Here is a 15,054-nt window from a genome sequence, read left to right as displayed (position 1 = left end):
GTGTGTCCTTTTCTCCAAGTCTAAGGGTCCCCTACTTGCAGCAAGAGGTGGTACTTCCTATGTAACTTATATATTTTATTTGTACTAATCTGTTGACAACTTTGCAGCTGCTTGTGTTCCCAAACTGATGAAGTCAGAGATTCAGAAGATGTTCGTGTCTTTATGGAGGCCATTGAAAGAGAAGGGCGTGATACCGAAGCCAGGATGCCTGGCTTCTGTCCTGTGTCCCCGTACAGTCATGCTAGTTGCTCAGAACCCTCGGGCCAACCACCAGAAATTAGCCTGGGGGCGGATGGAAGAATTCATCTCTTTGCTGATATCTAGTGAGCTTCTGTCTCCTGCAAGTGTCCTGGATCAATGTGTTGCTCTTCTGAGACACAATTGGCCACAGGTAATACATCATCTCAGTTTTTGTATGTCTTGACCTAGAAACACAACATGTAGCTTTCCTTCAGAATGTCACCTTTCCCTGGTGGTTAGGAGTGAATATGAATTTTCTATTGAAGTGACTGCTTAACTTGAGAATGTGCTGTAGAAGTGAAGACCAAGCATTTCCAGAGGAATGAATGGTGGGTCCCTCAAGTTAGCCCCTTGGAAATGGATCCAAACATGAGTCGTATCAGCCCCAGGAGTCTTCAATAGGCTACCAGAGACTGCTGCCAGAACCTGGCCCTCTTGCAGAAGTGCAGGGCACAGGAGACGCTCTATAATCACGCTCACCAAAGGATACGTTCAGAAAGTAAGCAAAGCAAAACAGACAACTACAAGGTTTGCAGCAAGGAGAAATGAAGCAGCATATGACTGCAAACGTCTTAGAATCGACCTAGTAGTTGGTTTTAGTTACAGCTGGGAATGGCCAGGTAGCAGCACCCCGGGTGCTGTTGGCTCCCATGTCAACACTATTCAGTCCTTTGCACATTGTTGTACCTGTATGGACTGCTACTTGAGTCACCAAGCCTCTCTGCTCTCTAATTCCAGATAAGTGTTTGCCATCCTTTGGAGTCTGTCCCGTGGGGAACCCCATTGTGTAATCCAAGATTTTTGCTTCACATGTGTGTGTTTACAAGCCTCACTAGCTGTGTGGACTGTAGTAACTGTTCAATTTTATTGGCATGTGCCTAGGGCAGCCCTTCCCTAAGCACTTGTCTAATGATGCCTCTGCCATGACAGGGTGACTTCAATGGTGGGGTGTGGGAGTTCTACCCGTACAGTGTAGGGTGCCTCTTCCTGAGGAGTGCAAGGGTCATTGGCTCTTCTGTGAGGCTCTGAGGTTGGGGGGGGAGGGAATGCTGGGGAGTTTGTTGACTGAGGGAGAAGGGGTGCACTAGGGCTTACATGCTTGTACATACACCACACCCCTGATGCCCTTTGTAGCCGTGTTTATCCTGAAGGCTGTGTTCAGTGTCGATTCTTTCAGTGAGTGTCCCTAGTGCCTGGGTGTCCTGCTTGATCCTTACTGTCATGCCCTGGCAAACCTTGTGGGTCTTTGGTGTGGCTCATTATGGATTGACCCGCCTGTCATGTTCACAGAAAATGGTACCATCCGTTTTCTATGGGTGGCGGAGCAGACGCCAGAGAAGGTAAACAGAGCGTACAGGCCGCCCGCCAAGCTTGGTAGCTGCTAGTCATGTAATTGTGTATATACGTATGAAAGTTAGTAACCAAGAGATGGCTTTATATCAACCCCACAACCAAGACTTCCTCAGTAACACACAAACACCACACCGCCAAGCCCTGCACTTGATTCTTGAGAGTTTGAGGGATGTCTGTTGGTTTGACTACAAACCGATGGTTCCCTCTGCCACCTGTTGGATGGGTGTTAAAGAGGCACAATACAGCTTCAGAGAGGGAAAATCATGCTTAACAAACTTCACTGAATTTTGTAACAGGGTCACCAAAATAAGATAAGAGAAAGTAGTATGAATAGACTGCATCTTCCTAGGCTGCCAGAAAACTTTTGATACAGTTCCTCACTAAAGACTAATATACAAAATGGAGAGAGAAGTGGGGATATGAGGCAAGGCACTGGACTGGGCACAGGAGTACTTGACAGGCAGTAAACAAAGGAAACATTGTCAGCGAGGATGTGTCGGGCTGGAGAGGAGTGGAAAGTGGAGAAAAAGACCTGGGAGTAGACATAATCCCACCACTAATAACAGAAGCTCATGTGAACAGGATAACACCAGCAGCATATGGGAAGCTAGCAAACATAAGAATCAGAAAATCAATTGGAACATTGAGGTGACTTGAACCAGCAATCTGGGTACTCCCAACTGTGCACCTTACCCCTGTACCACAACATGACATAAGTTACACAACTTGGCATAATACTGAATCCACAGCAAGTCCAGAGGCTTCAATTGAAACCAGTCTTAAGTTGTACATATAATGCCATGCACTCTGGTGTAGGCAAAGTACTTCATCAGTTGTAAGCTCTAGCTTCAGAAAGACAAATAAATCACATGATATACTGTAAATTATGCGATTTATACTCTAAACAGTTTATACAAATAAACGTGATATACTGTACGTGATGTACAGGAGTGAGACAAAGTTAGAGAAGATTCAGCGGTATGCCACCAGGCTCGTCCCGGAACTGAGAGGATTGAGCTACGAGGAAAGGCTAAAGGAGCTGAACCTCACAACCCTGGAAAACAGAAGAGTAAGGGGAGACATGATAACCACCTACGAAATTCTCAGGGAAATTGACAGGGTGGACAAAGACAAACTCTTCAGCACAGGTGGGACACGAACAAGGGGACACAGGTGGAAACTTAGTACCCAGATGAGCCACAGAGACGTTAGAAAGAATTTTTTCAGTGTCAGAGTAGTTAATAAATAAAATGCACTAGGAAGTGATGTGGTGGAGGCTGACTCCATACACAGTTTCAAATGTAGATATGATAGAGCCCAGTAGGCTCAGGAATCTGTACACCAGTTGATTGACAGTTGAGAGGCGGGACCAAAGAGCCAAAGCTCAACCCCTGCAAGCACAATTAGGTGAGTACAATTAGGTGAGTACAATTAGGTGAGTACACAGCTTGGGGTACCCTGATCTATGGTTTGAGTCATCTTGGTGCTCCAGTTGATTTTCTCATTCATTTATATCATGTTAGTGTGATTTCTTTGTGTAAACATAAGAATGTTATGTAAGCAGCCCAACTTCAAAAGGTTTCCCAACGTCAAGAAAACGGTCAATATAAAGTATCCTCTCCTAACCTACCTAAGGACCCAAAACAGAAAACAGGACAGTGAGTCACTTTCGCGAGCCGCTTCCATTTTCTGGTACAGTGGAACCTCGGTTGACAAATGCCCCTCTTTACAAATTTTTTGGTTTACGAGCTCAATTTCTTCGTAAAATTTGACTCGGTATATGAGCTTTGCCTCGCTTGGCGAGTTTTTGATACATGTATGGGTCGACCGAGTGCATGGTTCCTGGTGGGACAGGTGAGGTGCTCTTCAGTTTACCAGTGCCTCCCGCCTAGTGACGATCGCGCTTGAATTCTTTGTGAAGAATGTAATTGTTTTTGTGATTTTTTAGGTTTCTGAACATAAAAATTATATATCATGCCATGGGTCCCAAAAAAGTTATCTTGAGGTTATCTTGAGATGATTTCGGGGCTTTTAGTGTCCCCACTGACAAAGTCAGTGGTAGAGTTCAACCAAAGAAAATGGTTGTGAGTAGAGGCAGTAGAGGATGTCCCTTCCTCATTAAGCAAATGTGTGCAGTAAGGGAAGAACTGCAAAGTTTTGTTGAAAAAACTCCCCCAGATAAAGCTGAAGCAAACATATACCTTTTTAATGACAATGTGATTCTCACGACAGACAAGTGTTAAAATGTAGGGATAAACAAGTGTGTTTAGAGAGATTGTTAGTAAGACAAGCAAGCAGTGAGCCACAACCTAGTGGTATGCAGGCAAAACATAGGGATATGTATACCAGAGAAGTCATCACTGCCTCATGTTATAATACTGTATAAGGGCACTCCCCTTCCAAACACTAACACCTCTTCTCCTCCCCCCTCCCCCCCACTGCCTCATGTTATAATACTGTATAAGGGGACTCCCCTTCCAAACACTAACACCTTTTCTCCTCCCCCCTCCCCCCCACTGCCTCATGTTATAATACTGTATAAGGGGACTCCCCTTCCAAACACTAACACCTCTTCTCCTCCCCCCTCCCCCCCACTGCCTCATGTTATAATACTGTATAAGGGGACTCCCCTTCCAAACACTAACACCTCTTCTCCTCCCCCCTCCCCCCCACTGCCTCATGTTATAATACTGTATAAGGGGACTCCCCTTCCAAACACTAACACCTCTTCTCCTCCCCCCTCCCCCCCTCACCATCTTCCATATGCCAACAAGTCATCAATAGAGGTAAGCTATAACTTGTACATACTAAAGTAAAAAATATTAGTAGTAGTATGTATAAAATATATTTTCAAGTTAATATTTTTGAGGGTGTGGAATGGATTAATTCAATTTACATTATTTCTAATGGGAAAATTTGTGGGGGTTTACAAATTTTTGGTTTACCAACCGTCTCTGGAAACGGAATAAATTAAAAAATGAAGGTACCACTGTATAACAATTTTTGGCCTTCTGTAATGCATACGAGCGAAAAGCATATGCATTACAGGAGTGAGGCCTGTAATACATACAGGCACCTCATGCATTACAGGAGTGAGGCCTGTAATACATACAGGCACCTCATGCATTACAGGAGTGTGGCCTGTAATACATACAGGCACCTCATGCATTACAGGAGTGAGGCCTGTAATACATACAGGCACCTCATGCATTACAGGAGTGAGGCCTGTAATACATACAGGCACCTCATGCATTACAGGAGTGAGGCCTGTAATACATACAGACACCTCATGCATTACAGGAGTGAGTATAGTGAGGCCTGTAATACAAACAGACACCTCATGCATTACAGGAGTGAGGCCTGTAATACATACAGACACCTCATGCATTACAGGAGTGAGGCCTGTAATACATACAGACACCTCATGCATTACAGGAGTGAGGCCTGTAATACATACAGGCACCTCATGCATTACAGGAGTGTGGCCTGTAATATATACAGACACCTCATGCATTACAGGAGTGAGGCCTGTAATACATACAGACACCTCATGCATTACAGGAGTGTGGCCTGTAATACATACAGGCACCTCATGCATTACAGGAGTGAGGCCTGTAATACATACACCTCATGCATTACAGGAGTGAGGCCTGTAATACATACAGACACCTCATGCATTACAGGAGTGAGGCCTGTAATACATACAGGCACCTCATGCATTACAGGAGTGTGGCCTGTAATACATACAGACACCTCATGCATTACAGGAGTGAGGCCTGTAATACATACAGACACCTCATGCATTACAGGAGTGAGGCCTGTAATACATACAGGCACCTCATGCATTACAGGAGTGTGGCCTGTAATATATACAGACACCTCATGCATTACAGGAGTGAGGCCTGTAATACATACAGACACCTCATGCATTACAGGAGTGTGGCCTGTAATACATACAGGCACCTCATGCATTACAGGAGTGAGGCCTGTAATACATACACCTCATGCATTACAGGAGTGAGGCCTGTAATACATACAGACACCTCATGCATTACAGGAGTGAGGCCTGTAATACATACAGGCACCTCATGCATTACAGGAGTGTGGCCTGTAATACATACAGACACCTCATGCATTACAGGAGTGAGGCCTGTAATACATACAGACACCTCATGCATTACAGGAGTGTGGCCTGTAATACATACAGGCACCTCATGCATTACAGGAGTGAGGCCTGTAATACATACATACACCTCATGCATTACAGGAGTGTGGCCTGTAATACATACAGGCACCTCATGCATTACAGGAGTGTGGCCTGTAATACATACAGGCACCTCATGCATTACAGGAGTGAGGCCTGTAATACATACACCTCATGCATTACAGGAGTGAGGCCTGTAATACATACAGACACCTCATGCATTACAGGAGTGAGGCCTGTAATACATACAGGCACCTCATGCATTACAGGAGTGTGGCCTGTAATACATACAGACACCTCATGCATTACAGGAGTGAGGCCTGTAATACATACAGACACCTCATGCATTACAGGAGTGTGGCCTGTAATACATACAGGCACCTCATGCATTACAGGAGTGAGGCCTGTAATACATACAGACACCTCATGCATTACAGGAGTGAGGCCTGTAATACATACAGACACCTCATGCATTACAGGAGTGAGACCTGTAATACATACAGACACCTCATGCATTACAGGAGTGTGGCCTGTAATACATACAGGCACCTCATGCATTACAGGAGTGAGGCCTGTAATACATACAGGCACCTCATGCATTACAGGAGTGAGGCCTGTAATACATACAGACACCTCATGCATTACAGGAGTGAGGCCTGTAATACATACAGGCACCTCATGCATTACAGGAGTGTGGCCTGTAATACATACAGACACCTCATGCATTACAGGAGTGAGGCCTGTAATACAGACACCTCATGCATTACAGGAGTGAGGCCTGTAATACATACAGGCACCTCATGCATTACAGGAGTGAGGCCTGTAATACATACAGGCACCTCATGCATTACAGGAGTGAGGCCTGTAATACATACAGGTACCTCATGCATTACAGGAGTGTGGCCTGTAATACATACAGGCACCTCATGCATTACAGGAGTGAGGCCTGTAATACATACAGACACCTCATGCATTACAGGAGTGTGGCCTGTAATACATACAGGCACCTCATGCATTACAGGAGTGTGGCCTGTAATACATACAGGCACCTCATGCATTACAGGAGTGAGGCCTGTAATACATACAGGCACCTCATACATTACAGGAGTGAGGCCTGTAATACATACAGACACCTCATGCATTACAGGAGTGAGGCCTGTAATACATACAGACACCTCATGCATTACAGGAGTGAGGCCTGTAATACATACAGACACCTCATGCATTACAGGAGTGTGGCCTGTAATACATACAGGCACCTCATGCATTACAGGAGTGAGGCCTGTAATACATACAGGCACCTCATGCATGACAGGAGTGAGGCCTGTAATACATACAGACACCTCATGCATTACAGGAGTGAGGCCTGTAATACATACAGGCACCTCATGCATTACAGGAGTGAGGCCTGTAATACATACAGACACCTCATGCATTACAGGAGTGAGGCCTGTAATACAGACACCTCATGCATTACAGGAGTGAGGCCTGTAATACATACAGGCACCTCATGCATTACAGGAGTGAGGCCTGTAATACATACAGGCACCTCATGCATTACAGGAGTGAGGCCTGTAATACATACAGGTACCTCATGCATTACAGGAGTGTGGCCTGTAATACATACAGGCACCTCATGCATTACAGGAGTGAGGCCTGTAATACATACAGACACCTCATGCATTACAGGAGTGTGGCCTGTAATACATACAGGCACCTCATGCATTACAGGAGTGTGGCCTGTAATACATACAGGCACCTCATGCATTACAGGAGTGAGGCCTGTAATACATACAGGCACCTCATACATTACAGGAGTGAGGCCTGTAATACATACAGGCACCTCATGCATTACAGGAGTGTGGCCTGTAATACATACAGGCACCTCATGCATTACAGGAGTGAGGCCTGTAATACATACAGGCACCTCATGCATTACAGGAGTGAGGTCTGTAATACATACAGACACCTCATGCATTACAGGGGTGAGGCCTGTAATACATACAGGCACCTCATGCATTACAGGAGTGAGGCCTGTAATACATACAGACACCTCATGCATTACAGGGGTGAGGCCTGTAATACATACAGGCACCTCATGCATTACAGGAGTGAGGCCTGTAATACATACAGACACCTCATGCATTACAGGGGTGTGGCCTGTAATACATACAGGCACCTCATGCATTACAGGAGTGAGGCCTGTAATACATACAGGCACCTCATGCATTACAAGAGTGAGGCCTGTAATACATACAGACACCTCATGCATTACAGGGGTGAGGCCTGTAATACATACAGGCACCTCATGCATTACAGGAGTGAGGCCTGTAATACATACAGACACCTCATGCATTACAGGAGTGAGGCCTGTAATACATACAGACACCTCATGCATTACAGGAGTGAGGCCTGTAATACATACAGGCACCTCATGCATTACAGGGGTGAGGCCTGTAATACATACAGACACCTCATGCATTACAGGGGTGAGGCCTGTAATACATACAGACACCTCATGCATTACAGGAGTGTGGCCTGTAATACATACAGGCACCTCATGCATTACAGGAGTGAGGCCTGTAATACATACAGACACCTCATGCATTACAGGAGTGTGGCCTGTAATACATACAGGCACCTCATGCATTACAGGAGTGTGGCCTGTAATACATAGACACCTCATGCATTACAGGAGTGAGGCCTGTAATACATACAGACACCTCATGCATTACAGGGGTGTGGCCTGTAATACATACAGGCACCTCATGCATTACAGGAGTGTGGCCTGTAATACATACAGACACCTCATGCATTACAGGAGTGAGGCCTGTAATACATACAGGCACCTCATGCATTACAGGAGTGTGGCCTGTAATACATACAGGCACCTCATGCATTACAGGAGTGAGGCCTGTAATACATACAGGCACCTCATGCATTACAGGAGTGAGGCCTGTAATACATACAGGCACCTCATGCATTACAGGAGTGTGGCCTGTAATACATACAGGCACCTCATGCATTACAGGAGTGAGGCCTGTAATACATACAGGCACCTCATGCATTACAGGAGTGAGGCCTGTAATACATACAGGCACCTCATGCATTACAGGAGTGAGGCCTGTAATACATACAGACACCTCATGCATTACAGGAGTGTGGCCTGTAATACATACAGGCACCTCATGCATTACAGGGGTGTGGCCTGTAATACATACAGGCACCTCATGCATTACAGGAGTGAGGCCTGTAATACATGCAGACACCTCATGCATTACAGGAGTGAGGCCTGTAATACATACAGGCACCTCATGAATTACAGGGGTGTGGCCTGTAATACATACAGGCACCTCATGCATTACAGGTGCCTGTATGCATGTCTTTGTATTCTTCTTTGTAGGATAACAAGTTGTCTTGCAGTTATATTGAGATGATTTCGGGGCTTAGCATCCTCGTGGCCCGGTTCTCGACCAGGCCTACTTTTTGTTACACACTCCCAGGAAGCAGTCTGTAGCAGCTGTCTAACTCCCAGGTACCTATTTACTGCTAGGTGAATAGGGTCATCAGGGTGAAAGAAACTATCCATTTGTTTTTGCCTCCGCTGGGGATCGAACATGAAACTTTAGGACTACAAATCCCGAGTGCTGTCCACTCAGCCGTCAGCTTGATTTAAGACTCCAAACAAGTAGGATTTAAAGTGCACACACTTCCTATATGAGATCATTACTTGAGTATACAGCACCAGCATGGAACTCTCACCTTGTGAAGCATAAACAGAAACTTGAAGTTCAGAGGTTTGCAACTTTTATATTTTTATTTTATTTATACATATGCAAGACTTCTTTCTCTTGTAAAGCTGCTAGCATGCATAGTGTATCAGGCAGGTCCTTAATCCAAATTTTTCCTTGGAATACGACCCACCAAATCGTTTAACAACTCGGTACTCGTTCATTGCTGGGTGAACAGAGGCTACAATTAAGGATTGGCACCCAGTCAATCCTCCCCAGCCAGGGTACGAACCCAGGCCAAAGCACTCCCCAAGCGCTGGGCAAGGGCTTTACCACTGCGCCACTGGGACTGCTTTAGTACCAGAATTGGGAAAATTATTGGGAATTAAATAACTGGCGATGGCAATGATTCGATTTCCCAATGTCATCATCATCGCACACTGCACACAAACTGGAGCAAGCTAAGGTAGGTGGTGGTGGAGGCCAAAACCGCCAGTAGTTTCAAAGCTTTGTACAACAGAGTACCGAGAAGTCGGGACACCATGAGCGTAGCTCTCATCTGGTAACTACACTTAGATAATTACATTATCATCGCCAAATCATTGCCGACGGAAAATCATTGGGACGCTATGGGACTAGATTAGTACCAGAACTGAGAGGCCTCAGCTATGAGAACAGGTTGAGAGAACTCACCCTGACAACCTTAGAGGAGAGAAGAAATGTACAGGGTTATGATCACTACGTACATGATCTTGAGGGGTAACAGACAAAGCAGACAAATGAAGTTTCTTTAAATTAAAAAGAGGTAGGACAAGTGGATGTCAGTGGAAGCTGGACACACAATTGAGTCGAGAAGTAAGGAAGTTCTTGTTTCCTGTATGGGTGGTTGGCAAGTGGTGTTACGGCCCTCTCGGGACGCAACGGGGTTCTTACTCTGATGTCGTTAGAGGAAGATATATATATCCGACCCCAAGCCAGTAGAGGCTTTCAAGGGATGCGATCCGTGACGCAAGTAACTTAAAGGGAGTAGGGAAAGAAAGGTAAGAACTTAATATAATATAATATTCACCTTCACCGTTTAAATATATATAATAAAAGAGTACACAAGGGGGAGGGGTATTAACACTTTACAAGGGGATCAACACTGTAGTCTACTGCTGGAGACTATGGATCCTCGAAGCTAGGTGCTGAGTCCGCGGTGCTTTCTTCGTGGCCTCAAGACGTGTCCTCTGAGAACGCCGAGTCTACCCTGGCCACAGGTCAGCCACAACACAAGTCCACTGGGGGCACCGTCGTGGAGGCCGTCAACCACACGTCCAGCAGGTCTGCTGGCAGGTACTGAGCCACCAAGGCTGGTACGGCCACTCCACGAACGATATAAGGGGTACGCCCTAGACAGGAGTCTCGTGTGATATCACCAATCACCCTCCTGTCCTCAATACCCCAGTGGATTATCGTCTCCAACCGTCGGTCCCGGGTAAATCCTTCCACTGCCACTCCACTGGCAGGCTTAACACACCACAGTGTTCTTCCGGGGGGACGACGTCACGACAGCTGCAGCAAACTTCACTGTATGGAGACTGGCTGCCTCGGGTAGACTGACTCCACCTTCAACACAGTGGTCCCAGGTCGGCTCTGTAAACAGACACGTCATCAATAACTGGGACACTAATACACCACACTCACGGGCTCAGATACTAACGCCTGACGTATCCAGTCCATAGATGGCGCTGTCGTCGGAGCACCACCTTACCAGAGGTCAGGAGCGGCGGTGTTGAGTGCTGAACCAGACTGGAAACTGGTCCTCGAGGCCAGTACACGCTGTCCTCACTAGGTGTCGTCGTCCGTTTGGCGGGGGTTTCGGGAGCTGACCCACAGATGGCGTGTTTGTCACTGCTCCAGGCTCGAACGTTGAATCCGGGTTCGTAACAAGTGGAATGCATTGAAGGAAGAGGTTGTTGAAACCAATTTCTTCTACAAATTTAAGAAAAAATGTGATGAAAATGTTAATGTTGAAAGATGTAATTAGCACGCCGAGTATGAATGGATAGGAGGCGAGGCACTAAAGAGCTAGATTCCCATATACTGTAGTCACAGATAGGTAAGCAGCCTCTACCGAGAGGCCTGCGATGTTTAAGTTCGCTGATCCTCTATTTTAGTAAAAGCCTGTCTTCTGTTTTTTGTTTTTTTTTGTTTAGTGACAAAGCTCCACAGGTGGTAGCCCATTTTGGGTTCATTCATTTAGAAAAATGGAATGAATTCATTGGAAAAATTTAGAAAATAATTGGGTGATTAACCCTTGTGTGGTTCCGGGCTATTTAGCATTTGTCACCCACAGGCGCATACCAAAAAAAAAAAAAAAAACAAAAAAAAAATGTTTTTTCTTCTAAACCTGTTAATTTATGTTTTCTGATCATGGGAACAATAATAAAAAAATCGTAAGTGGCATATATTGCCCGCTATAGGGCGGGGAAGATTGGCAAAAAACAGGCGCTGACTCAGCGTGCGTCCCAGACGGTCTGTTGCTCCCAGCTGTCAGGCAGGAGTGGCCACAAAGAGATAATTACCTAATTATTTCAATGTGTCTGATTGTTTTTTTGTAGTTTTTTTTGCTGTAATATTATTCAATGGTGTGTAATGTGATATATTTATATATTAAAATGAGTGAATCATCGTTGTTCTCAAAAATATGGTGTGCATATTGTTGTTTCAATTATTATGTTCATCAAGCAGTGAACAAATACTTTGTCAGTTATTACACTATATAAACAGGTTATATATAAGTATCTGCATGTTTTGTTCACCATAACGAACCACTAAGTTGGTATTATGAGTCGAAAAGCAACGAGGAGTGACCGCCACACACCAGCCAGCCATTCACTGCCACTCACTCCCTCAACACCTCACTCGCCCACATTCTCCTCCCACCATACTGTTTTTGTTTTTATTCACTATATACAGACGTTATATATAAGTATCTACATTCGTGTTCACCATAATGAACCACTAAGTTGGTATGCTGAGTGGCAGTGGCAGCCCGCCACTGGCTGCTACTTCCTCCCTCCCTCAACTCACCTGACTCACCCACATTCTCCTCCTGCAATACTGTTTTTGCTTTTATTCACTATATACAGACGTTACATATAAGTATCTACATGTTTTGTTCACCACAACTGTACAACTAAGTTGATATAGTTAGTTCAGGCACTAAGAGACGTCGCTACACACAGTCAACTGGCGGCTGCCTCCCTCACACATTCAAGGTCAGACGCACTAAAATTTCACCCCCAACAATACTGTGGTGGTGTTATTACCTCTATATACAGACATTATATATAAGTATCTACATGTTTTGTTCACCATAACTGTTCAACTAAGCCGGTATAATGCCCAAAGAGCATAGTGGCCACCTCTACCAACATGACAAATCATGCAGATGTTGCCACACCCATCACTAAAATGGCTTCTTCCCCACACGTCTTTTGCTGTTATTACACTGAATATACACGTTACATATAAGTATCTACATTCATGTTCATCATAACGAATCACTAAGTTGGTATGTTGAGTGGCAGCCAGTGGCAGCCCGCCACTGGCTGCCACTCCCTCCCTCACCTCGCCTCACCTGACTCGCCACCATTCTCCTCCCACCATACTGTTTTTGCTTTTATATACAGACGTTACATATAAGTATCTGCATGTTTTGTTTACCATAGCGAACCACTAAGCTGGTATAGTGAGTCCAGACAGTAAAAGGTGGTCACACAGAGTCAGCAGACAACGCTACCTCCCTCCCCACCAAGATTACTCCTCCCACTACAGCGCTAATTATCACAACAATCCTGCTATTATCAGAATCCTGGTCATTTATATCACAGTCAGGGGTCTTCTGTAATATCATCACTAAATAATAGCAAGAACATGTATATTATGGCATTTTTAGGCGATGCTGTGGTCACAAGCTGAACAGCAGTGCTGTGAGCTCATGCTGCGTGCGTCAGGCTTGGTAGCTCACTCAATACTGAGGCCCCTCACACCCAGGAATTTGGCCCACGATTTAAAAAAAAAATAGCGTCTGTTTACAAGAGCCCTGATGAAGGTGTGGTGAACCCCGTGTATCCGCGAGCCATTTAAATCTTGCGTAGTACTCCAATACATCATATGATGTGGAGCGCAAGTTACTGCAAGTCCCTGAACACATCATATGATGTGCTGCGCAGTTAAAGGGTTAAAAGCTTTAGATGTGGCAGAGTATGTTTGGCTAACAAAACCTAACCCATCAAATCTGAACCAATCCACTGAACTAACAGTGACTTTTTATAAGTGATAAATTTGTATTAGTGAAATGTTTCACTTATAGCTATAGGTTTTTCCATATAATTAATCTTTCATTTCTCCTTTTCAGGAAATACTTTCCGGAATATCTTCGTGCATCAAGGGAATCTCTCAAACAACTCTGAAAGAGAAGGGTTTTAAAGATGACGCCACTCTCCTGCAGATGCTTGATTGGGTTGGGTGGGCATGTGAGCAGATGGATGACTTTACAGAAGATATTTAGTAAAATAATGAGAATGGTCTTTTCACTTGCTGTGATAAGAACTATTACTCTCATGTAATAGAAAACTATCATTCTCATCACTATGTGGTGAGAAATAGTACTATTGTGATAGTACTATTTTTAGCAATACTGTACAGTATATATATATATTTGCCTTAGTTATACCTTCATTTTATGGAAAACGTGCATTACATTTCAGCGTACAGTAATGTATATTTCTGGTAATACTGTATTAAAATACATAAGAATAGCCTTTTATATGACCATGTTACAGCACATTTTATATCCACCTCCATAACACTTGTCTTCATGGTTCCTGTACTGAAACACTGGCACGCAAGAGCTTATTAATGCTGCCGTTAGTGAGAAAATAGCACTTGGGAAGGTTGTATACCAGTAATTATTGACGTCACTGTGGTATGGTGCAAGAAGCAACCTTGTCGTTAGAGAACTCGTCGAGTGAAATGGGTTAGATAAAAGTAGTAGATGAAGATAAGTAAATTATCAAAGAAAGCACCAAGCCGGAAAGGCTGTGTAGCACTATTAAATGTGCGGGATAATCAGAGGGCGCTAAATACACTATATTTATTGCCTTCATCTAAGCACACGGGGAAGGTGGGGCCCAGGAGCTAAGCTTGTCTCGGCATGCATGTCTGGGCGAGTGTACACACATACTCTTTATTTGCATTTCTTTATTTGTATTTTCTCTTCACATATTTTTTATTTGCATTTTTTTATTTGTATTTTCTTTTCACATTTTATTGCTGCATATAATAAGCAAAATCTTAAGTTAATTGCCTTATGCGATGCATATCGATGAACACAAGTTTATTGTAACAAATGTTCACTCTCGAGACTTTCTCCTGGCTCGTGCCCCTCACTCAGTTCTTCATTCGTAATTCCATAATTCTTAGCGAATGAAACTAACATCAAATTCACAATGTAAACTAACCTTATAATTTAGTTTT

The 15,054-nt window shown here is 44.4% G+C and overlaps 1 protein-coding gene across 2 annotated transcripts in view; it reads left to right on the top strand.

Annotated features, from left to right (window-relative positions):
- dlt (codanin-1 like protein dlt) overlaps window positions 1-14,355 on the top strand; it is a 150,464-nt gene extending 136,109 nt beyond the window's left edge. Inside the window, exons 18-19 of one of the 2 annotated variants that reach the window (XM_069324547.1) lie at window positions 108-391; window positions 13,934-14,355. In XM_069324547.1, coding sequence (XP_069180648.1) covers window positions 108-391; window positions 13,934-14,086 — 437 coding nt within the window. In that variant the 3' untranslated portion in view covers window positions 14,087-14,355. The remainder of the gene's footprint in view (window positions 1-107; window positions 392-13,933) is intronic. The other variant, XM_069324548.1, reaches the window with a different exon arrangement.
- Window positions 14,356-15,054: the final 699 nt, after the last annotated feature.

The sequence above is a fragment of the Procambarus clarkii genome, chromosome 14 (assembly GCF_040958095.1).
Source record: "Procambarus clarkii isolate CNS0578487 chromosome 14, FALCON_Pclarkii_2.0, whole genome shotgun sequence".
In the NCBI taxonomy this organism is placed as follows: domain Eukaryota; kingdom Metazoa; phylum Arthropoda; class Malacostraca; order Decapoda; family Cambaridae; genus Procambarus; species Procambarus clarkii.
This window is presented reverse-complemented; position numbering and strand designations above follow the sequence as displayed.